This window comes from Rhamphochromis longiceps, linkage group LG15 (genome assembly GCF_057381845.1).
Source record: "Rhamphochromis longiceps isolate RC_006_pf linkage group LG15, R_longiceps_female_GT1.1, whole genome shotgun sequence".
NCBI classification, from domain to species: Eukaryota; Metazoa; Chordata; class Actinopteri; order Cichliformes; family Cichlidae; genus Rhamphochromis; species Rhamphochromis longiceps.
In genome coordinates, this window is record NC_140571.1 from 35,177,196 (window position 1) to 35,200,744 (window position 23,549).

Sequence of the window (23,549 nt, forward strand, 5' to 3'; positions counted from 1 at the left end):
ATTTACCTTTAGGATGCTAATGAAAGTTTGGAATTGTGACATGTTCAGAATATATCATTTTTCTTTCTCTGTCATGATACGAATCCTACTATCAGAGAATTTGATAAAATGCTGTATTTTTCAAAAAAGAAGAAGAAGAAGAAGAAGAAATTAGCAAGACAGTGTACTCCAACCCTTAAATAACTAGCCAAAACATTTTGGCCATAAATGAACAACATTTGGATGTGTCTGATACAGGCAAAATGGGAAGGTGTAAAGACATTATTTACTTCGATATACATTTTGTTTTGGGCTTATTCAGATTATATTCTCATTGATTATGGAAAGCCTAGATGGAAAAAAGGGAAATGAAAAGCAGTGGTTGCAATTCAATCTGGCAGCTTCAGGATTCAGGGAATGGCATTACATGCCAGCAATGTAAAATCCTGATCAAAGGAAGTGGTAAATACCATGAAGAAAACCTGTGTTATCAGCATATAGAGTTACTCGCATCTTCTTTATAACAGCTGGATCAGACTAACACACCCTCTATAAATGCCAACTCTTGCAGGGCATCCACACAGGATGGAAATCTCATTATTATGTGAAGACTGTCTTTATTCTTATTGCATGGTCATTTCCTCTGTGGAAACCCTTTAAATGTGTTGCACTAAAAAAAAGAAAACATGTGGAAATACAGAATAGTGGTAGATTTGATGTAATTGTTTACTGCTATATAGGATGCAGTAATTAATGAAATATGTTGTGATATCTGGATTATATTCCATTGTCTCAGAAGGACCAGAGGCAACACTTCCAGCATTAATTAAAAAAAAAAAAAAAGCAAGAAAACTAACCTATTACTAGTAAGTATTCTGTAGGAAGAGAGGACCAGCTTACCTGTTCTGTGTAGATCATTTGGAGAGTTTATAGAATTAATGAAGCCTCTCATAGTCACAAATTGTCACCTATCCAATATTGTACAGGAATTTATTTCCTGCATTATTACTATAGAATTTCCTTTGTCTCAAACAGTCGTAAGAGCTGAGCACTGTCATTCCTCTAGTACTTTTTAAAAAGAAACATTTTAAACCAAACCGGGCTGAAGTTAGTTACAGTTAGTCCTATGTTGTTTAGTTCAAGGCACTTTTTTGCTGCTAACAGGATGTATGTCTTCCTTGTTTCAGTCTACTTCTGGTGGCAGGAGGCACTGTGCTGAAGATTTGTGACTTTGGAACAGCATGTGACATTCAGACACACATGACCAACAACAAAGGAAGTGCAGCATGGATGGCCCCAGAAGTATTTGAAGGCAAATATGAGTAGTATTACAGCTGTTTGAAATGTTTTCCTATTTTTTGACCAAGAAAAACTGAGATGTGTTTTTCTAATTACCTCAGCCTCATCATCTTTGTCATGTTTCATCTAATTGGAGATGGGTCCTGCTATTATTATTATTATGATTATTATTATTATACTATATATTACTTCCACCATACTCTTATTTATTGATAGTAGCTACCGAACCAGTGACAGTGAGATGATGAATGGAGTCATGCTGTACTGGCTTTTCTTCTGTAAACGCAGAATTTTTGTTCTTACACAACCAAGAGCCTAATGTAAGTCTACAATAAGAGACTGATTAGAGGATGTCACAGGGAAAGATGAATTACTCCTAGTCATTGCCTTGTTTTTGGATGCATGTTGCAAGACTCCAGTGCAATTAAACAAGCCGCTTTTGCCCCCTCAGTGAACCCTTCACAACTAATTTGCATCAGTGTGGAATGTTATCAGAAAAACCCAGCGCAGCAAGTTTGAAATAGGTGTATGATGTGCACTTTAATTCTTCAATAACAGGCTCCATAATTAAGCAACACAGGAGCCGTTCCTTGGTGAAAATGGCTCCCTTATTTTCATCCTCCTCCCCACTGAAAGCAAGAGAAAAGCTGCTGCCTTTGCCAGGCACATTCCTCGCTCTCTTGTCAAATGTTCCGCAGAGAATTTCCTTTATCAGTCAGTGATGTCAGACTGAGCCTTTTCCCCCTCTTTGAAAAGGACCTAAGTGTTGCTGTGGGTTTCTTTCTACTCACAGGCAGCAATTACAGCGAGAAGTGTGATGTGTTCAGCTGGGGAATCATTCTTTGGGAGGTGATCACCCGCAGGAAGCCCTTCGATGAAATCGGAGGGCCAGCTTTTCGCATTATGTGGGCTGTGCACAATGGTGAGTCACTCTTCCTGTCTGACTGTGTGGGTCTGTGTGTTTGTTTGTGGTGGGTGATGCAGAGGTCACATCCAGCTGTCGGCCACTAAGAGTGCTCAGGCATGCATGCTAGAAGATTGTCAAAATAAAGATGTTGGCAGAGGGGGTAAAAGACATGTTGACCTTTTCAGCTCTCCTTGCAGTTTATTGCATCCTGGATGCAGCACTACTGACTCAAAAAATGGGAGGCAGTAATATATAATATTTATTTCTCTTGTGTTGTGTGATGCAGATATGTCTTTCCCTGTAACTGCGTGTGACCAGTTATTTCTTTTTATTGTATTCAGGCACAAGACCACCTTTAATCAAGAATTTGCCCAAGCCCATTGAAAGCCTAATGACTCGCTGTTGGTCCAAAGACCCCTCTCAGCGGCCTTCCATGGAAGAGATAGTGAAGATCATGACTCATCTAATGAAGGTATTCTGCCTTGTGTACTTTTAGTAAATTGAAGTAAATGAATCAAAAAACTGCAGTCTCCGGGGGTCTCATCAGTTTGTTAAAATTAGGGATGTACACCTCTAGCTGACAGCAATGTTTAATCATTGCTGTCCTTGCTTGTCGGCACCAGAAAAAGTAGCTGGTCGAATATATTCTAAACATATTAGTTTATAAATGGCAGTTACCAGTCCAGAGATGTTATGACTAGGGATGGGTATCGTTTAGGTTTTATCCGATACCGGTGGCAAACCGGTACTTTTGAAACGGTGCCGGTGCTTAAAAAATGGAAAACACAAACTTTGTCCAAAAACCTCTCATGTTTATCTGTTTTTTTGTAAAAAGATAACAATGTTAGCCTTTTATGCAGCTATAGGTCATATATGGTATCACTCTTGGCTGGAAGCAGTGCTTAAACAATGGAAAAAACACAAATTTTGTCCAAAAACCTCTCATGTTTAACTGTTTTCCAATTTTTCTTTGGTCATTTTAGCCTTTTTGGCCAGGGTGAAGGGAGTATCTGCCATCAAACAAGAAGACAGCCGCATGTAACTACGACGGTGTTTTCTAGTTTACCTTACATGCATTAATGTACAATTACACACGAACAACATTAAGCTACTCACGCAGAGAAGAACGGCTGCTGCTGCCATCATCATCAGTCATCATTTCTGCTACACTGGCAGGGCTAGGGGCCAGGGCTCTCCTCTTCCGTTTCTTGGGGGATGTTGATAACTCCGGGTCCGATAACAGGCACCACACACGGAGTAGGTACGGTGCATTTCTCGGCTTTAAAAAAAAGCGGTATGCGTCGCCAGGTGTTTCATCAGATTCAAGGTGTTACCTCCTTTGCACAGTATCACCTTAAAGCACTTGTTGCAGGCTGCTGAGTTTGCATCTTTTGCTGTGAAGTACAGCCAGACTTTTGACTGCTTCACCTTGGGCATTTTTAATCTGTAGCTCTGCTCTAAAAGAACGTACGTACCTGGGCCCACCTACTATCCTTGGAAACATAAAATGATTGGCTAGAATCTGAAGTGTATCAAATCTCAGGGAAAAAAGCACCGAAATAAAGCACCGAAATGTGCGCTGCTTTTCGGTCTGGTTACTACCGTTTATGTCAGAACCGGTGCCATCATGGCACCGGATACCGGTACCCATCCCTAGTTATGACACCACTATCCATCTCTCCCTCTATCTCTCCGGTCAAAGGGGAAGTAAACAGGCGACGAGTATTAAATGGTGAAGTTGTGCAGATTTTTGTGCTTTTTCAAAAAAAAATTGAGCAGCTGTATTTTTGCCGTTCAAAATTAATAATTTCATTAAAACCAAGCAACCAAATTTTGCACCAGGGTGTGGACACTAGCATGAAAGAAAACAGTTTAGTCTGTTTTGCATTTGGGCTGATATATACACCATTTGTGAAAGAATGGGGCACTCTCAGGAGCTCGGTGTATTCCAATATGGTATCGCGATAGGGTTCCGAGTGTGCAACAAAAATGTCCTTGCTACTAAATATTACACAGTCAACTGTTAGTGGTATCATAACAAAGTGGAACCGATTAGGAATAAACCTTGTGGAAATTCTTCCTAAAGGAGTTGAAGCTGTTATAGCTACAGGAGTAGGGCTGCACGATATTAGGAAAACCTGCGATGTGCAATAACTTTGATCAATATTGCGATAACGATATGACTTGCGATAAAATAAATAGCAAAAAAAAAATGAAATGAATACATAATTTCCATAATGGAAAAATACATAATTTCCATTTTACTGCAACAGTTTATTTAAAGAAAGCTGCTGTATGAGCAGTGTAACAACAAAGTGCACTTTAACATTGAAACATTACCCCCATAAAAAAAAGACATCCTTCCCGGTCTCTATCATTAGTTTTAAATAAACATAACTTAAATTATACTGCAAATGATCTCAATGCAGTTGTTCATCATTTTACCACTCACCAAGTAGTTATGATGTAAGTCAAAACTGGAGAGGAAACTTTACTGTAGTGCTTGCGTAGTTTTCAGCTTGGCTTAGTTCAAACATGACGGTCTTGCAGCATGTTTCGTACATTTGTGGAATGGCGACATGGGAAATGTAGTTTCGTGAGGGGATGCGGTATCTCCGGTCCACTTTATGTATTAGACTGGTGAAGCCCTCTCTGCTAACTGTATTTATAGGCATCATGTCTTTAGCCAAAAAATGTGTAATGGCCTCTGTTATTTCTTTATACCGCTTTGACGTTTTCTCATAAGGAGTTCCACTTGAAAAATCTGATACAGAGACTGCTGTTGGATTGCTGTGCTCTTTGTCTTAACATTAGCAACCTTTGTTTGGCTAGCCCTATCTTTCTGGAACTCTTCAAACAGTTCTCTGTGGTTGTATTGAAGATGATGGTGGAGATTAGTCGTGATTCCTCTGGTGGTTGCCACAAGTGTTCAGGAAGTTTTGCAGAGTACCTGTGTTTGGAGAACGTCGTCTTTATCAAATCCAAAGTACCTCCAATTAAGCGAGGTACTATTATTATTATTATTTTTTTTTTTTTTTTTTTTTTTTTTTAAGCCACGAGTTCATAGTCAGTAGCATTCTTGTCATGTGTCTCGCTCTCAGCCATTACAACTCTGACTCGTTGCTGCAGTGTTGTTCACTCCCCACCTCTAATCCATGTGATTGGTTAATGCCGTGAAGGGCTCTATTCGACTGATCAAATGTGTAAAGGGGTTTCTTTTATTGGTAAATTCTTTAAAGCACGTGTGTAAACATTTTAAGGTATCCAATTATCGCCGTTTACGCCGTCTTTTGCGATGGGCCCATCGCACAGGCTGATATCGCGATGACAATAAATTTTCGATTTATTGTGCAGGCCTATACAGGAGGCAGGCCAACATAATTTTAAACGCTATTAATTAAGAATGGGACGTTTATATACGTGTGAACTAAGCCTGGGCAATATGAGGAAAATCTAATGTCACAATATTTTTTTGATTATATCATGATACACAATATATATCACGATATGTTTAAATAACCTCCAAAAAACAAAAATTGTTTTCAACCATACAGTGCCTAAATTTGCACTGGTATGCTCATTCAATATTTATTTTTCTGCTTTGAATACAAGAAATCTGAATGAATTAAAATGTTTTATTTAAACCATTTTTTTTAACCATCAGTTGCACGCAGAGGTTTTTGACCAATGACAATACTGTCACAGCAGGTGGTCAACACTAGACCTTTAAAAAGCAAACAAAAGATCATAACGAAAAAGGACATCGAGTAATAATAAAACAATTGAAATTGTTCTTTTGTGCTTATAATATATAAAAATAGTAAAATTAAAATGTGATGACCCCAAATTACAGAAAAAAAGTCTAGACGGTGACTATAAAAACGATTGACAAAGAATCAGGTATCACAGCTGTTTTATTTAACATTTTCTTTGGTGTGTGGGAAGATGTTGACATGCAGAGTTTAAAACATTCTTCATTTTGCAGTGGATGACTTTTCGGCTGTTGGAATACATTTGTGCTACTGCTTCCCGTTTGCGGCAATAGTTTTACGGCACATTTTAACCATTTAACACCATTTTAACAGTCTTACATTGATACCAAACGTGTATACTAAGAGGTTTGAGGGGTACCACTGGTGGCCAACAGTATTTTTGAACATTGATGTAATTATGCAAATTATAGATAGTCTTGTGTATTATTTTATAACACTTCTAAAATACATCATTCATATGTTTGAAAAACCATTATACTATTCTAAACAAACCACATCTTTATTCATATACAGTGGGGCAAAAAAAAGTATTTAGTCAGCCACCGATTGTGCAAGTTCCCCCACTTAAAATGATGACAGAGGTCAGTAATTTGCACCAGAGGTACACTTCAACTGTGAGAGACAGAATGTGAAAAAAAAAAAGCCATGAATTCACATGGTAGGATTTGTAAAGAATTTATTCGTAAATCAGGGTGGAAAATAAGTATTTGGTCACCTCAAACAAGGAAAATCTCTGGCTCTCACAGACCTGTAACGTCTTCTGTAAGAAGCTTTTCTGTCCCCCACTCGTTACCTGTATGAATGGCACCTGTTTGAACTCATCATCTGTATAAAAGACACCTGTCCACAGCCTCAAACAGTCAGACTCCAAACTCCGCCATGGCCAAGACCAAAGAGCTTTTGAAGGACACCAGGAAAAGTATTGTAGACCTGCACCAGACTGGGAAGAGTGAATCTACAATAGGCAAGCAGCTTGGTGTGAAAAAATCAACTGTGGGAGCAATCATCAGAAAATGGAAGACATACAAGACCACTGATCATCTCCCTCGATCTGGGGCTCCACGCAAGATCTCATCCCGTGGGGTCAAAATGATCATGAGAACGGTGAGCAAAGATCCCAGAACCACACGGGGGGACCTGGTGAATGACCTGCAGAGAGCTGGGACCAAAGTAACAAAGGTCACCATCAGTAACACACTACAACGGCAGGGAATCAAATCCCGCAGTGCCAGACGTGTTCCGCTGCTGAAGCCAGTGCATGTCCAGGCCCGTCTGAAGTTTGCCAGAGAGCACATGGATGATACAGCAGAGGATTGGGAGAATGTCATGTGGTCAGATGAAACCAAAGTAGAACTTTTTGGTATAAACTCAACTCGTCGTGTTTGGAGGAAGAAGAATACTGAGTTGCATCCCAAGAACACCATACCTACTGTGAAGCATGGGGGTGGAAACATCATGCTATGGGGCTGTTTTTCTGCCAAGGGGACAGGACGACTGATCCGTGTTAAGGACAGAATGAATGGGGCCATGTATCGTGAGATTTTGAGCCAAAACCTCCTTCCATCAGTGAGAACTTTGAAGATGAAACGAGGCTGGGTCTTCCAACATGACAATGATCCAAAACACACCGCCCGGGCAACAAAGGAGTGGCTCCGTAAGAAGCATTTGAAAGTCCTGGAGTGGCCTAGCCAGTCTCCAGACCTCAACCCCATAGAAAATCTGTGGCGGGAGTTGAAAGTCCGTGTTGCTCGGCGACAGCCCCAAGACATCACTGCTCTCGAGAAGATCTGCATGGAGGAATGGTCCAAAATACCAGCTACTGTGTGTGCAAACCTGGTAAAGACCTATAGTAAACGTTTGACCTCTGTTATTGCCAACAAAGGTTATGTTACAAAGTATTGAGTTGTATTTTTGTTATTGACCAAATACTTATTTTCCACCCTGATTTACGAATAAATTCTTTACAAATCCTACCATGTGGATTCATGGATTTTTTTTTTTCACATTCTGTCTCTCACAGTTGAAGTGTACCTCTGGTGCAAATTACTGACCTCTGTCATCATTTTAGGTGGGGGAACTTGCACAATCGGTGGCTGACTAAATACTTTTTTGCCCCACTGTATACTGTGCTATATAGTGTCAGAACTATAGTAAACGAAGGTCACTTAGCAGTTGACCAACCCTATCTCTTTTCTGCAAGGTAAATATGGCTTTGTGTCAGTGATCTCTGGTAGATTCATTCTTGGTGTTCTCTTAGTGTTTGAGGTTGTAACATTAAGCCAAATATAGCTTAAACTTTCCATATATTATTTATTATATATATTACATATATATACATAATACATATATTATGTCTCAAAATATCACCAAGTCCTACTCTCCTGAATTAATTATACTAATAGGATTTTTTTCATTCATAGTAAGCCTGAGTTGAGAACTCCCAACATTATGTGTTGTTTTCATTCTTTTTGCAGTACTTCCCAGGGTCTGATGAACCCCTTCAGTATCCATACCAGTATTCAGATGAGGGACAGAGCAACTCTGCAACTAGTACAGGTACATCTCATGTTAAGGTCGTGTGAAGATGACGCTCTAGATTATGTTTAAATAATTATAGTTCCTCTTACTGCTGCTAATCGCTTTTCTTTACAGAAAAACTATTATGTGCGTCGTTAACTTACTTCTTCTACCACATAGGATTTTTTTCCTTTGTTAATTCAAACTGTTTTCTCTGCCTGCACAAATACCATGGATGTTTACAAAGGTGTACCATGAGCAGCATGTTGTTGACCAGCACAGCAACTCCAGTGTATCCTGGTATCTATACAGTTGCCCAGTACTGAGCTCAAGGTCACATGTGTTTTAGAAGTTCTCAGAATAATATACCTTCAAAAGAAAGCAGCCTTGGCTTAAGTTTGTGGGCAAATGATTGCAGTAAAATTCAGGCCAGTACACATAACATTAGCAGCTGGATTAACATTAACATGAAGCAGTAAGATAGATGTTCCTAAGTACATAAGTACTGGAGTACACCAAAACATCCTCAAAAGCCAGACATCATTCCGCGATCCAAGAAAATTCAGGAACAAATGACAAACTAAATAAAACCATATCTAATTCAATTCAATTCAACTCAAATTCTTTGTTGTCCCAAAAGGGAAATTAGTTTAGCAACAGGATAAAAGTAAACGCAACAATAATATAAAATTACAATAATAGTAATAGAAAAGCTCTGGGACTCCAGAAAGCCACAGTGAAAGCCATTATCCACAAATGGGGAAAACATGTAAGAGTGGTGAACCCTCCCAGGAGTGGCCACATGACCAAAATTACCCCAAAAGTGCAGTGACGACTCATCCAAGAGGTCCCAAAAGACCCCAGAAGGACATCAGAAGAACTGTATGCCTCAGTTAAGGCCGGTATTCATGACTCCACCAGAAGAAAGAGACGACAAAAGGAACATAAAGGCTCTTCTCAGTTTTGCTGGAGAACATCTTGATGATCCCCAAGACTTTTGGACAAAAGTGTGTGTCCCCTTGCATCTTGCATTACTATAACACAGCATTTCAGAAAAGGAACATCATACCAACAGTAAAATATGGTGGTAGTAGTATGATGGTGTGGAGCTGTTTTGTTGACTTGCTATAGTAAATGGAACCATGAATTCTGTTGTCTACCAAATCATCCTTGAAGGAGAATGTCCAGCCATCAAGCCGAAGTTCACTTGGGTTCTGCAGCAGGACAATGATCCGAAACACACCAGCAAGTCCACCTCTGAATGATATAAGAAAAACCAAATGAAGACTTTGGAGTGGCCTAGTCAAAGCTTTGAACTGAATTTGATTGCCATTCTGTGGTATGACCTAAAAAGCCGGTTCATGCTCAAACTCTCCAGTGAGGCTGAATTACAACAATTCTACAAAGATGAGTGGGCCAAGATTTCTCCACAGCGCTGTAAAAGACTCATTGCCAGTCATCACAAATGCTTCAGTGCAGTTGAGGGTGCAGTGACAGTAACACTGAACAGAGTACACAGAAGTGTGGCATTTTTGTGAATTTATAGGACCAGCACTGAATCAGTGTGGCATACAGTCAGGTCCATAAATATTGGGACATCGACACAATTCCAACAAATGAAACAAACAAGATGTGCTTTAACTGCAGACTGTCAGCTTTTATTAGAGGGTTATTACATCAAAATCGGGTGTAGGAATTAAAACAGTTTGCATATGTGCCTCCCACTTGTTAAGGGACCAAAAGCAATGGGACAATTGGCTTCTTGGCTGTTCCATGGCCAGGTGTGTGATATCCCCTCATCCCAATTGCAATGAGCAGATAAAAGGTCCAGAGTTCATTTCAAGTGTGCTATTTGCATTTGGAATCTGTTGCTGTCAACTGCCAAGATGAGATCCAAAGAGCTGTCACTATCAGTGAAGCAAGCCATCATTAGGCTGAAAAAACAAAACAAACCCATCAGAAAGATGGCAAAAACATTAGGCGTGGTCAAAACAACTGTTTGAAACATTCTCATGAAGAAGGAATGCACCGGTGAGCTCAGCAACACCGAAAGACCCAGAAGACCACAGAAAACAACTGTGGTGGATGACCGAAGAATCCTTACCCTGGTGAAGAAAACACCCTTCTCAACAGTTGGCCAGATAAAAAACACACTCCAGGAGGTAGGTGTATGTATGTCAAAGTCAGCAATCAAGAGAAGACTCCACCAGTGTGAATACAGAGGGTTCACCACAAGATGTAAACCATTGGTGAGCCCCAAAAACAGGAAGGCCAGATTAGAGTTTGCCAAACGACATCTAAAAAAAACCTTCACAGTTCTGGAACAACATCCTATGGACAGGTGAGACCAAGATCAACTTGTACCAGAGTGATGGGAAGAGAAGAGTATGGAGAAGGAAAGGAACTGCTCATGATCCTAAGCATACCACCTCATCAGTAAAGTATGTTGGTGGAACTGTCATGGCGTGGGCATGTATGGCTGCCAGTGGAACTGGTTCTCTTGTATTCATTGATGATGTGACTGCTGAGAAAAGCAGCACGATGAATTCTGAAGTGTTTCGGGCAATAATATCTGCTCATATTCAGCCAAATGCTTCAGAACTCATTGGACGGCGCTTCACAGTGCAGATGGACATTGACCCAAAGCATACTGCAAAAGCAACCAAAGAGTTTTTGAATGGAAAGAAGTGGACTGTTTTGCAATGGCCAAGTCAATCACCTGAACTGAATCAGATTGAGCATGCATTTCACTTGCTGGAGACAAGACTGAGGGGAAAATGCCCCAAGAACAAGCAGTAACTGAAGACGGTTGCAGTAGAGGCCTGGCAGAGCATCACCAGGGATGAAACCCAGCGTCTGGTAATGTCTGTGTTCCAGACTTCCGGCTGTGATTAACTGCAAAGGATTTGCAACCAAGAATTAAAAAGTGAAAGTTTGATTTGTGGTTCTTATTCTGTCCCATTACTTTTGGTCCCTTAACAAGTGGGAGGCACATATGCAAACTGTTGTTATTCCTACACCATTCACCTGATTTGGATGTAAATACCCTCTAATAAAATCTGACAGTCTGCAGTTAAAGCACATCTTGTTCATTTCATTTGGAAACCATTGTGGTGGTGTATAGAGCCAAAAATGTTAGAATTGTGTCGATGTCCCAATATTTATGGTCCTGACTGTAAGTACACGTGAGCCTCCCACCTCTCCCAGGAGCCACAGATGCTCTGCCCCCACCCAACTCCTCCATAGAGATGGCCGTGGCAAGACGATTCAAATACAGCCTCAACTCAAATGAGACAACCACCTAAGTTTAAGCATATAACTAAGCAGAGGAAAATGCATTGTAGTAATATTTTCAGTCTATTTCAGATTTCTATATTTGTCTGTTAGTTCTTTATTTTCATTATTTGATTTTTTTTCAGTGTTTTGAAAACTCAAAGACAACAAAAATCCACAAAGTTAATGTAAAGATGCATATTGTATATTTAAAAAAATATTGAAACTGTCTCTGTGCCAGTATAAATTTGAGCAGATAGCCCTTGTGCCAAAAATTTACTGCAGTCTTGTTCTCGATCGCTCCTTTCCTGCCTGCCTGCTTTGCTGTCCTGATATTAAAACTGATAAATAAATTTAACTTCTGTCCTGTCCTGTCCTGTGTCTATTGAAATGACAGGTTCATATGTAGACTACACTGGTAACAGCACAAGCTACAGAAGTGATGCGAACATGGAGCACAGTGATTCTCAAGGGAGCAATGACACTATTAAGATTACGCCTCAGTTTGCACCTCATTTCAAGCCAAAGGTAAGACCATATTAAAAAGGGACGTTTTTACTGTACATGTAATGATTTATCTTTTTTTTTTGTCTTCTGTTGACAACTCTGCTGGTTTCTGTGTTGTGGTGTTTTTTTTAACATAGTTTTTACATAGTTTGGATTCATCATAATGCATATGTCAATGAACAATGAAACAAACATAAAGGTCCTTAAAGGACAATTTTTTATATTAGCTGTTATATTGACTGGTAAAAAAATGTATATCCCAGGTTTGCAGAACACTGAAAACCCAGAGTCAGCCATGAAGTTGCACTGATAAGCACTTAATCCTCATTTGTAATACAGTCTTCTGTGGTTCAGTAAAAGTTTCGTGTTTGTCTTTCAGGGAGACACATTAAGGAATGTGTCTCTTTCCAGAGGGGGCAGCGTTGAGAGTCTGTCAGCACGAACACAGTGCCTGTCTTCTTCTGACAGCAAAAGAATGAGTGCTGACCTGTCAGAGTTGGAGCCCAAGATGCAGTTTGCACCTGCAGGTAATGCCAGACAAAACTTGGCACAAATCAATACATCAAATACATTTAAGAAAAGAAAAAAAAGACCAGCTTAACAAAGCATATTGGCCTGATCATGCCATTACTTCAAATTTAAAAAAAAAAAAAGGGGGGGGAGTGCATGCAGTATTAATATTGAGGCAGTCTTTGCTGGTCCAGTCTGGAAGCTTCTTTTTGGCACCTAGGTCGCCCTTTTATGTGATTTCATCACTTTGAATTGAAGATTGATTCCTCATTAAAAGTGTCAATATGTCTCTGAAGATAGGGCCTCTCGAAACCAGCTGTCGCTAATCTCCTTTCAGCAGATGTACTCGTGCTGTCATAGAGAAACTAAATCAAGAACTCCTCTGGTGTAGTTTCGATTTCAATGTGAATGTCTGTCAGTTTTCTTTCTTGTTTGTTTGTTTGTTTTAAATGTTGTTCACAATTAAATATAGCTTCAGTGGTTGGGGTTTCTAACATTTAATTATTGAAAACTCTGTTCTCAGATCACCTTGTTGAACTTTTCCAAAAAGCAAAATGCCTGCTCTTGTCTGTGCTGAGGAAGGTAGTGCATTCTCTGCTGACTGTCTATGCAGTACTGATTCACAGCTCCTGGAATGAATGGTGCATGTTTCCTCTGCATGCACAGCTATGTTCTGCATGTGTATGACCCACATTTGCAGTCCAGCTGTGGGCATGCTTGTCCTGTATGCAGCTATATGTGTATATGTGTTTTTGCAGCAAACCCCCCGTATAAGCGAGGCCACCGTAAAACTGCATCATTCGGAACCATACTGGATGTCCCCAAGATCGTCGTTACAGGTATCACTGGACTACTGGTCTTTCCGGTGACACGGTGGAACTGGCTTGAATGAGCCTGTGGGTTACTGTCATCAGACATGGCTTTTTGTTGTGTGTCACTCCATATGATCCCCTCAAGAATGCAGATAATGTTCATAACATTTAAATTTTTTTCGAATTTGCCCTCTGATTTAAAAACACAAACCAAAAATTTAAAATTTAAAAAAACAACAACACAGAAGTCCTTGAAGCTGATTTTGGAGTTACATACATCATAGCTGTGTCATGTCCTGTTTTCTGTTTTTTCTTTGTTTGTTTTTCGTAAAATATTGAAGTTTTCTCATCTGTTATCAACACATTTGTTGGAGCTGTGTGCATATTTGTCCACTAAAAGCAAGTGGTTGTTAATCAGTACGTTATAGTCAGTATTTTGACATAGATGAGATAACTTTCCTAAGTCCTGGCCCTCTCCTGTCTCTTATATCCCTGGCTTGGCTGCAGCAAATCACGGGTAGCAGTAGTAAATTAGTGCATTTGAGCTTGTCCTTGACTTTCATGCTTAGAGGACATTGAGAAAGCATGGCTATTTTTTTTTTTCCCCATTTCTCACTCACTTTCCATCCATCCACATCCACTTTGAAAAAAGTCATTTTGATTAATTTCCCTCACAGTGAGGGTCAGAGCTATTATTATAAGTTGAGATATGGATCAAAGGGAATGGGGACAACTCTGCCTGTCAGAAATACTTCTATTTTGAAGATATATGAGAGACATTGAGTAAGTGTTTCATTTAATCAAGTGGTGCAGGGAGTCTGCATGGAATTGTTATAGATGGTAAGGCATGCACCTTTGGATCTGCAAACCTGTACAAGGAAAAAAAATAACCAATTTATGTAATGAGTGTCAGTAAAATGTGGTCTGATCTTCATCGAGTCACTTTTCCATGATCCCTCCAGATCACCGCTGACTCACCACCAAACCAATCACGTTGGTGGTGAGTGAGCGACCCGACCGTGGGGTGTGCTTTGATCTGTGAAACATTACATGTGTAACACTGTCTATGTGACTACATTTAAGAAGTGCTTAAAATATTTGAAAAATGTTTAGTGTCATCTTGTCAGTACAGAACATGACATCATCAGGTTGGTTGTTTGCAGTCAATAGGTTTATATTAGTGTATGTTATCTAACTAGTAATAGAACCAATAACTCTAAAACTAAAAATTTGTCTTAATAGGATCACTTTTCATGGATGTAAATTAGAAATTTGGGGAATGTCCTGACTATAGAAGAATCCCTTTTCCAAGTGGGTGGTGTTAAAGTTGATATCGCTTATTTTATTTATTTGTTTGTTTGTTTGTTTTAGGCGTCAGTTAATTGTGAATCACACAGGCCTAGAGATCAGTCAAATCCACCAAAATAAGTCTGCACTGGTCGTGACTTGCGACCAGTTGCAAATGGTTGCTGTGAGACTCATTGCTATAGAGCCATCCACGGAGACCTAAAGACTTCATTGACCACTGACCCCCGTGACCTGTTTGGCAGGCGATTGCTGGATGTTGCGGCCAGTCTTTCATGTGATATTAGTTGCAAAGATGTATACAGTGCTACACCAAAAGCTTCCTGGGGATTTCTTTGGTAACTAGCAGGTCGCCAACAGTTTGCATAGAAGATGCTGACCAGTCTGCAAACTACTTGCCAAGCAGTTGTGCGTTTTTAAAATGTGTTGGTTGCAACATGTCATTGCTGGTTGGTGAAAAGTTTATGCAAAATGTCACATTTTTAATCGTTAATTGCATTGTTTGCCATAACTTTGATTACAAGTATTGCTTTTTTCAGTCCATTATGAATGTATTATTATTTAGAGGCCCTGTCACACTGTCCTAGAGATTAGATAACAAACACCAGCAACCGCAATTTTAACAGGAGGACATTTTATCTTAGACTGTCCCAGTTCCCATTTAACATTGCCATTTCAGAGATTGTGACCATATATAATACAGATTAATGGTATGTTGGTAAAATGTCAAAAGTCTGATGTCTTGAATAATATTTAGCATTTTTGGGAGTCCTAAAAAGTTTAATTCCATTCAAAGCTTAGTTGATTTTGGTGTGAAGCCCAGAGGGACCTGCCTGCTAATAAAATATCATTTTAGGTTAGTACCTGTGGCTAATTGTCATGTTGTTGCTCCAACTGTCAACTCTTAGCTTCAGAGTGACTGTTATTCCTAAAGACAGATATGTAAATTATTAGTGCTATTATGAGGAGTGGTAGTAGTATTACTCCATGTACTATTGGTTGCACTCGTGTTTTGGTGCTAGTTTGTGACTCTGTGTAACATATAGGGATGGATATCGTTTAGGTTTTATCCGATACCAGTACTAAACCGGTACTTTTGAAACGGTGCCGGTGCTTAAACGGTGCTCGAATCGGTGATTAAAGAATGGAGAACACAAAATTGGTCCAAAAACCTCTCATGTTTAGCTGTTTTTATGTAAAAAGATAACAATGTTAGCCTTTTATGCAGCTATGGGGGATTTATGGTATCACTCTTGGCTGGAAGCAGTGCTTAAACAATGAAAAAAACAAAACACAAACTTTGTCCAAAAACCTCTCATGTTTAGCTGTTTTCCACTTTTTCTTTGGTCATTTTAGCCTTTTTGGCCAGGGTGAAGGGAGTATCTGCCATCAAACAAGAAGACAGCCACATGTAACTACGATGGTGTTTGCTAGTTCACCTTACAGGCATTAATTTAATAACGTGGTTAGCCTACTCAACGTAAATTACACACGAACAACATTAAGCTACTCACGCAGAGAAGAACGGCTGCTGCTGCCATCATCCGTCATCATTTCTGCTACACTGGCAGGGCTAGGGGCCAGGACTCTCCTCTTTGGGTTTTTGTGGGATGTTGCTAACTCCGGGTCTGATAACAGGCACCACACCCACAGTAGATGTGCTCGGTGTGAGGTCTCGCAGTAAGCTATCAAATACGCCGCATTTTTCGGCTTTTAACAAAATGCTGTACGTCGCCAGGTGTTTCATCAGATTCGAGGTGTTGCCTCCTTTGCACAGTATCATCTTAAAGCACTTGTTGCAGGCTGCTGAGTTTGCATCTTTTGCTGTGAAGTACAGCCAGACTTTTGACTGCTTCACCTTGGGCATTTTTAATCTGTAGCACTGCTCTAAAAGAACGTACGTACCTGGGCCCGCCTACTACGCTTGCAAAGGTAAAATGATTGGCTAGAATCCAAAGTGTATGACATCTCAGGAAAAAAAAAAGCACCGAAATAAAGCACTGAAATGTGCGCTGCTTTTCAGTCTATGGCACCAGTTCTGACATAATACCGGTACCCATCCCTAGTAACATGTGTGGAGAAAACACTGGAATTCTGTCAGAACTTGAAATTGCATGCAACTGAAGAGTCTTGTAGTTCCTGCAAGGTGATCGAGCTGATGTTCTGATTGCACCTAATGTCATCCTGGCATAGTGTTAACCTGACCAGCAGATGAATTGCTGATTACTAGAATGAGTACTGTGACATTTTGTGTTTTTGTCTGAGCCGCCCCCAACAACCTTTTTTGTATTTTTGTCTGGAGTGGTGGTTTGTGTGTATGCTGTGTTCTCTGTCAATGGCGGTTACTTATAGCCCCGCTGTTTTTGTTCTCTTCTACCCATCCCTGAGTCTGATTCTGCTGCAGGTGTCTTTATGTTAAAACAGAGTTTTTCCTTCGCACTGTTGCCAAGTGCTTGCTAGGGGGATTGTTACAGGGAGTTGGGTGATTGTTTGGGTTTCTTTCTAATATTGTTGGGTCTTTACATTTCAATATTGTGAACCTTGAACAAGTGGCACAACATAAATAGAATTGAATGGATTGGTTATGTTCCCGCCACACCACAACTTATGATGGTTAAGTAAGTGCAACTGTTACAGTATGGCTCTGTGGGTCTGGATCCCCGTCAAGCCACAAGCAAACACAGGGATTAGTCCCCCAGTACCACTATCCATAGTACTTGAGGTCTCACTCTTTCTCTTGTCTGTCCTTTACGCTTTTCACAGCCACATGTGAGTCTCAGAGACGTCGGTCTGTACAGGATCTGCCAGGCATCTGCACAGAATCCAGCCAGGTAAGACATGTGCAGAGGACCTGTGAGGTTTTAGCTTTTTGATGATTAGTGACTTTAGGGATTGAGCGTTTAAAGAGATCTAACTTAAATCACATTTTTTAGTTTGAAAGATAACAGTTAGCTTTTCTAGTTTCACGCTCTTTATGGTGTGCCCAGAATTATAGCTTCACTGTTCAGTCCTTAGCAGTTCAACAAAACCATATTCACAGATCACGTCACAGCATAATGCGATTGTCTAGTATACCATTAAAGTATCAATGCATTAGATTCATTAGTAAACTTAAAACCTGCACAATCAGAGTGCACAGTACTTTCGTGTCAAGCTTAAAGCATAACAGCCACATTGTGGGACACAAATGTGACAGAACTGCTTAAAGTGGCTGTTAAATGGTGCGCTCATTATTCTTCACTATTGCTGCTAACAAAACACTGTGGAGCATCTTCAAAGACATGACATTACTAAAAATGTCTCCATGTTGTCTACAATGAGTGCACTATTTTGCTCATATTTTGGTCCAGATGTCATTTTCTCACTCTGAGACTTGGAGGGTATTATTGACTTTTTGGCTTCTTTTGTAACCTTTGCAGGGGAGTAGGAACAGCAGTCGATCTTCCAGTCCAAGTGTGAGAATGATGCCGCCTGACAAGACAAGTGGCAGGGGCTATTTCTCCCCCGATGACCCCACAGGTAATGACAACTGCACAAATTCCACTACAGTTAACTACTGTTTACTACATTGGGTAGTGCCACCCAATGTACAGCCACAATTGAGAAGGGAATCACTGTTGAAAAGTTTTTGTAAGCTATTTGTTTGAAATTATGAGCAACAGTACAGAAATTATTATATAATTATTGTAAGTATTAAGTCTCAAACTGCCACATTGGGAAAGTATTATTAGGACTGAACATATGAGTCATATCATGTGCAGTAACAGCTGGGAACTCCTGGCATCTCAGTTTCTGATGAAAACTGCTAATTGGTAATCCTCAAAAAGCTCTCCTCTTCCAAATCCATGACAGTCTAAGTGAATTGAAACAAATCCTTTCTGGACCATATCAAAAAGTTTAGTTGCGAAGAACTTCTTGTCAGCTGTTCCCACTGAGGTATCCATGTCAAATGTCAGAGTGAAAAATTGTACCCCTCAGTGATTTATTACACATCTATTAAACACAATGACTATACCACCATCAATATCACTGTGGCCCAACTTTATAACTCATTCAGGCTACCTTTATAAATGTTAATGATTTTTCTGTTTTTTGGCCAAAGATGTGTTTAGGACGTGTGTTGCTAATTTCTGACATTTCTGTTTCTATGAAGTCCCAAAACAGCCTGTTATATATCTTTCTCCCCTCAGATACAAATGGCTCAGACAACTCCATTCCCATGGCTTATCTCACCCTAGACCATCAGCTGCAGGTACACCATCCTATCAGGCACTTGTACACAATGCACTGATGTGTAAATAATAGGGGTGCAACGATACACAAAATTCACGATTCGGTTCGATACTTTGGTGTCACGGTTCGATATTTTTTCGATACAAAAAAATGTTCATTCCTTTTTAATTTGTCATTTATTAAAATTATAAATATATATTTTAACTCAAAAGTACAGTTTTTAAATGTAATGTTGCTGAAACAACAAAATAATTTAAAAAAAAAATCTTATCTGGTCGAGAAATCACTCATCTTTGGAAAAGAGTTTATTTCAGAGAAATGGCTCTTTCCAAAATAAAAGCTATACTATACGCTTCTTCTGGGCTATATTCTCAGCAGCATATTAAACATATCAGGTCCCCATAAGGAGAATCATGTGCTAACGGCTGTCTAGTTTGTAGCATACGTACTTGTTGTTTTTGTCTGCTTCCACTTGTCTTTGCACTAGGATGATGTCGGCGTAAATGTGCAGTCATATTCGTTGTGTTCCCACTAGTGCTGTCAGCGTTAATCTCGTTAAAATTGACATTAACGCCATAACGCGGCAAATCTCCGTTAACGAGTTACTGCGGATCGCCCCGTGTGTGGGGCTGGACGGCGTCAACACGTTAACGAGCTAACTGCGCTAACGCACTAATTCCCAACAATGTAATTGAGCATTGCGTGGCACATCTAACATACTGTTTTACTTTTGTCCATGACGCGCTTACCTTCAGGGTCATACTTCACATGAAGACCAAAATAGTTCCAAACGCCAGATCTGAATGAGGGTGGGGGAGGTTCAATTTTGGCTAGCGTTGAGGAAGTTGCCATGTTGCAACGAGCTTAACATCTGTCTCGCTAGCTTGCGCTGAGCTCAGTGGATCTACGCTCGACAGTGCAGCCTAGACGGAGTAGTTGAACGCAGATACACTGAGCTCTCAACACAGACAGCATCATCAGAAGAAAAGTTGATAAAATAAATTAAAAATTTTGTATTGTTCGATACATATGCGTACCGAACCGAAAGCACTGTATCGAACGGTTCAATATCGATACGAGTATTGCTGCACCCCTAGTTAATAACCCTTCCTTCCCACTGTCACCAAAAGTGCTTGCTCATAGTGGGTCATATGAATGTTGGGTTTTTCTCTGTATGTATTATTGTAGGGTATTCCTTACAATATAAAGCGCCTTGAGGCGACTGTTGTTGTGATTTGGCCCTGTGTAAATAAAATTGAATTGAATTGAATTATGCTTTGTAATGTAAATGCTGTATTGAATCTGATGCGGCTCAGCTGCACTGGTATCAATTCAAGTTCACTGAGTTTTATTTTTAGAGTGCCAAATCACAACAACAGTTGCCTCGAGGCACTTAGCTATGAGGCGACTGAGGCCATGGGACATCAGCCATCTCATTATTATTATTATTTGTAGAATCCCAGTAGAGCACTACGATCTTCCAATCAGATGCTCCTAGCACAACCTAGGTGTCGACTGAAGTCCAGAGGTGACCGGGCCTTTGCAACCGTGGCACCTAGACTCTGGAATAACCTCCGTGTTCATATTCGGACCGCCGAGTCTATCCAGTCTTTTAAATCATGTCTTAAAACCCATCTTTTTACTTTGGCTTTTGATTCTAACTAGTTGGCTGTTATCTGGCTTGTTGTATTGTCACCTATTGTTTCCTGCCCTGTTTTCTTACTGTTTTGTTTTAATTGCCTCATGCTTTTACTGACTGTGAAACACTATTGTCAACTTTGTTGTTTTTAATATGTGCTATATAAATAAATTTTGATTAGATTAGATTATTATTATTATTATCCCTGAGGACATGATGCTCTGTAAACAGAGTAATGTAAATTTAAATACGCACTAGCTGATACTAATGCCTGAGCAGAATATTTTTAAACAGCGTCCATTTTCATTTCCAGCCCCTTGCTCCCTGTCCCAACTCCAAAGAGTCCATGGCTGTTTTTGAGCAACACTGCAAGATGGCCCAAGAATACCTGAAAGTGCAAACTGAGATTGCCTTGCTAATCCAAAGGAAGTAAGTGTAGTGACTAAAGTCAAGTGTTGCTTAATTATTTTTCTTAAATTCACTTTCATTCAAAGACCTCACATAAACCCCAGTGGAAGATGCTTATTCATTGTGTCTTAACTGCCAAATCTCACAGCTGTAATGTGTGAATGTTTAAAATTTTAATTGCATAAAAGCTACCAAAGCTGCATGCATAATCTCGTAACATAATGTTGAAAATGACATGCCTAAAAACGCAGCCCCCCCTGACTATCTGCACAGGAAGGAGCTCATTGCTGAACTGGACCAAGACGAAAAGGACCAGCAGAACACGTCCCGTCTGGTGCAGGAGCACAAAAAGCTGCTGGAGGAGAATAAGAGTCTGTCCACATACTACCAGAAGTGTAAAAAACAGCTGGAGCTGATCCGGGTTCAGCAACAGAAGAGACAGGGCACGTCATGATGAGACACAAACTCTGCCACTCCCCCTCCTCACCCCCCCCCCCCCCCCCCTCCTCGTCACCTCCACCCTCCTGCGCTCCTCAACATTGCACACCAACACTACCCGTCATCTGCTCTGCACATACACTGCTCCCAGTCCAGCTTTGGAAAGAGACCTCTATTCTACTGTCTGCTGCATGTTGCATTGTAGACCCAACAGGAAGACCTTTGTCTCCTGTACATACATTTGCACATCCTCACAGTGTCTTCTGTGAGCGCAGACCAAACAATCACTGGTCCTCCATTCAGATGAGCCCAGACACTGCCGCTGCCGCCACTGCGCTTCAGGACGGAGCGAGGTGGCTGACGTCTATGACCGAGACAACTTGCTGATGAGACGCAGGTTGTGTTTTCTCTGTGTTTGCTCTCAGGGCCTGTGGGCTAACCAGTCAGTGTCTGTTTGCGCTCCTCAGTGGTTAATGGCCACACCATCCTCCTCAGAATGTGAAACTCAAAACAAAGGCTTTGAAGCAGAATGTGCAAAAAAATCTTTCTGCAGTGCGTGCTAGGAATCCCTGTTATCCAAATCATAGCCCCTTTTTAAATTCACCCATTATCTCTACCTTTTTAATTGTGAGCATGAGCCTCTCCATAGACCTCCAGTCAGATGTGTCAGCAGAAGGAAGAGCTTCACATTAAAATACACATTAAAAAGTGGGCTAGCTTCCAGAGTAAATACAAGGAGCTGTGGTATCCCTTCTTATTTGACCTCAGTGTTGTTTTGCGTTTTGTCTTTTCTATTCAGTAGTTCACTTTGTGTCATTTGTTTGCAATAGGACATATTTTATCTGGTCTGTGAATGGCCTAACGGACAAAATAGAGGAGGGTCACCTCCCTATACAGTAGAAGTTGTTTTTAGTTCACATGTTGCCTTAGAAGTTGCCTGCATTTTAAGTGCTTGTGTTATGTGATATTTAGTGGGGATAAAAATTTTTTTTTTTTTTAAAGATATTTTTGATCTACTGAACATGAATGAAATAATAACGGAAAGAAGAGAGATAGATGTGTATCATTGAACTGATAATGTAAATGTCTGCCAGCAGCTTTATTCCCAGGACTATGAAATGTACGTTTTTTTTCTTGGTGTCTCACATCTCGTAAGTATTTTTGCACAGTTGCTATTTAATCAGGTTATATTCAAATTGTATTTCTCATTATACTGGTTCTGGTTTTAAACATCCAAGACTTAACAACATCTTTCTTTTTAAGTCCTCCTGTTGAGATTGAATTATAACACACACACACACACACCTCTTTTTCGAAATGTTTCATAAGTTATTGGGAAGGGGGTGCAGCATATGACATCAAGGAAGGCATTATGAAATAAACAAAATGGTGAAACGATGTGATGTGTGTGTTATTATGGAGGATGAAACTACAGAGACTAAAACCAATAGAATATACTTTTTAAGGCTATACAGTTAGACATTTTAACATGGGGGGGTCATCTTTCAAGGTGGACATTTTATTCAGATTATTATTTTTTTTATGACAAATCTAACAAATTTAAAAATGTAACAAACCCACATACAGATTCAAAAAACACAACCAACCTGTACAATCATGTCCAACATACCCAAGATTCCTTTTTCATTCCTGGCTTCTCTTACTTTAGTAACAACAGTCCTGCTACAGTAAGAGAGATTTCAACCCAATAAGTCGACTCAGGGTGACATAAAAGGCAGTACTGGCAGCAAATAGTCAATCTTAAACACAGACAGGTCAGTTGGCTGCTGTCTAAAACTATAATATATGATAAATAATATATGATATCTAAACATAATAATCCAAAGAGGCTATAATGCAAACCAAAAGCTACAACGATGCTGCAGCCACTGAATCACTAAAATTGGAGGAATGCTGCGTAAATAAAGTCCCATAAGTGCTCTTGAGGC

The 23,549-nt window shown here is 40.0% G+C and overlaps 1 protein-coding gene across 3 annotated transcripts in view; it reads left to right on the forward strand.

The window, feature by feature from the left end:
* map3k7 (mitogen-activated protein kinase kinase kinase 7) overlaps positions 1-23,000 on the forward strand; it is a 28,342-nt gene extending 5,342 nt beyond the window's left edge. For 2 of the 3 annotated variants that reach the window (XM_085381556.1, XM_085381558.1), the window contains exons 7-18: positions 1,167-1,291; positions 2,072-2,200; positions 2,527-2,657; positions 8,433-8,514; positions 12,146-12,276; positions 12,635-12,782; positions 13,524-13,604; positions 17,646-17,713; positions 18,302-18,401; positions 19,073-19,134; positions 21,068-21,183; positions 21,436-23,000. In XM_085381556.1, the coding sequence (XP_085237682.1) occupies positions 1,167-1,291; positions 2,072-2,200; positions 2,527-2,657; positions 8,433-8,514; positions 12,146-12,276; positions 12,635-12,782; positions 13,524-13,604; positions 17,646-17,713; positions 18,302-18,401; positions 19,073-19,134; positions 21,068-21,183; positions 21,436-21,616 (1,354 nt within the window). In that variant the 3' untranslated portion in view covers positions 21,617-23,000. The remainder of the gene's footprint in view (positions 1-1,166; positions 1,292-2,071; positions 2,201-2,526; positions 2,658-8,432; positions 8,515-12,145; positions 12,277-12,634; positions 12,783-13,523; positions 13,605-17,645; positions 17,714-18,301; positions 18,402-19,072; positions 19,135-21,067; positions 21,184-21,435) is intronic. The other variant, XM_085381559.1, reaches the window with a different exon arrangement.
* Positions 23,001-23,549: the final 549 nt, after the last annotated feature.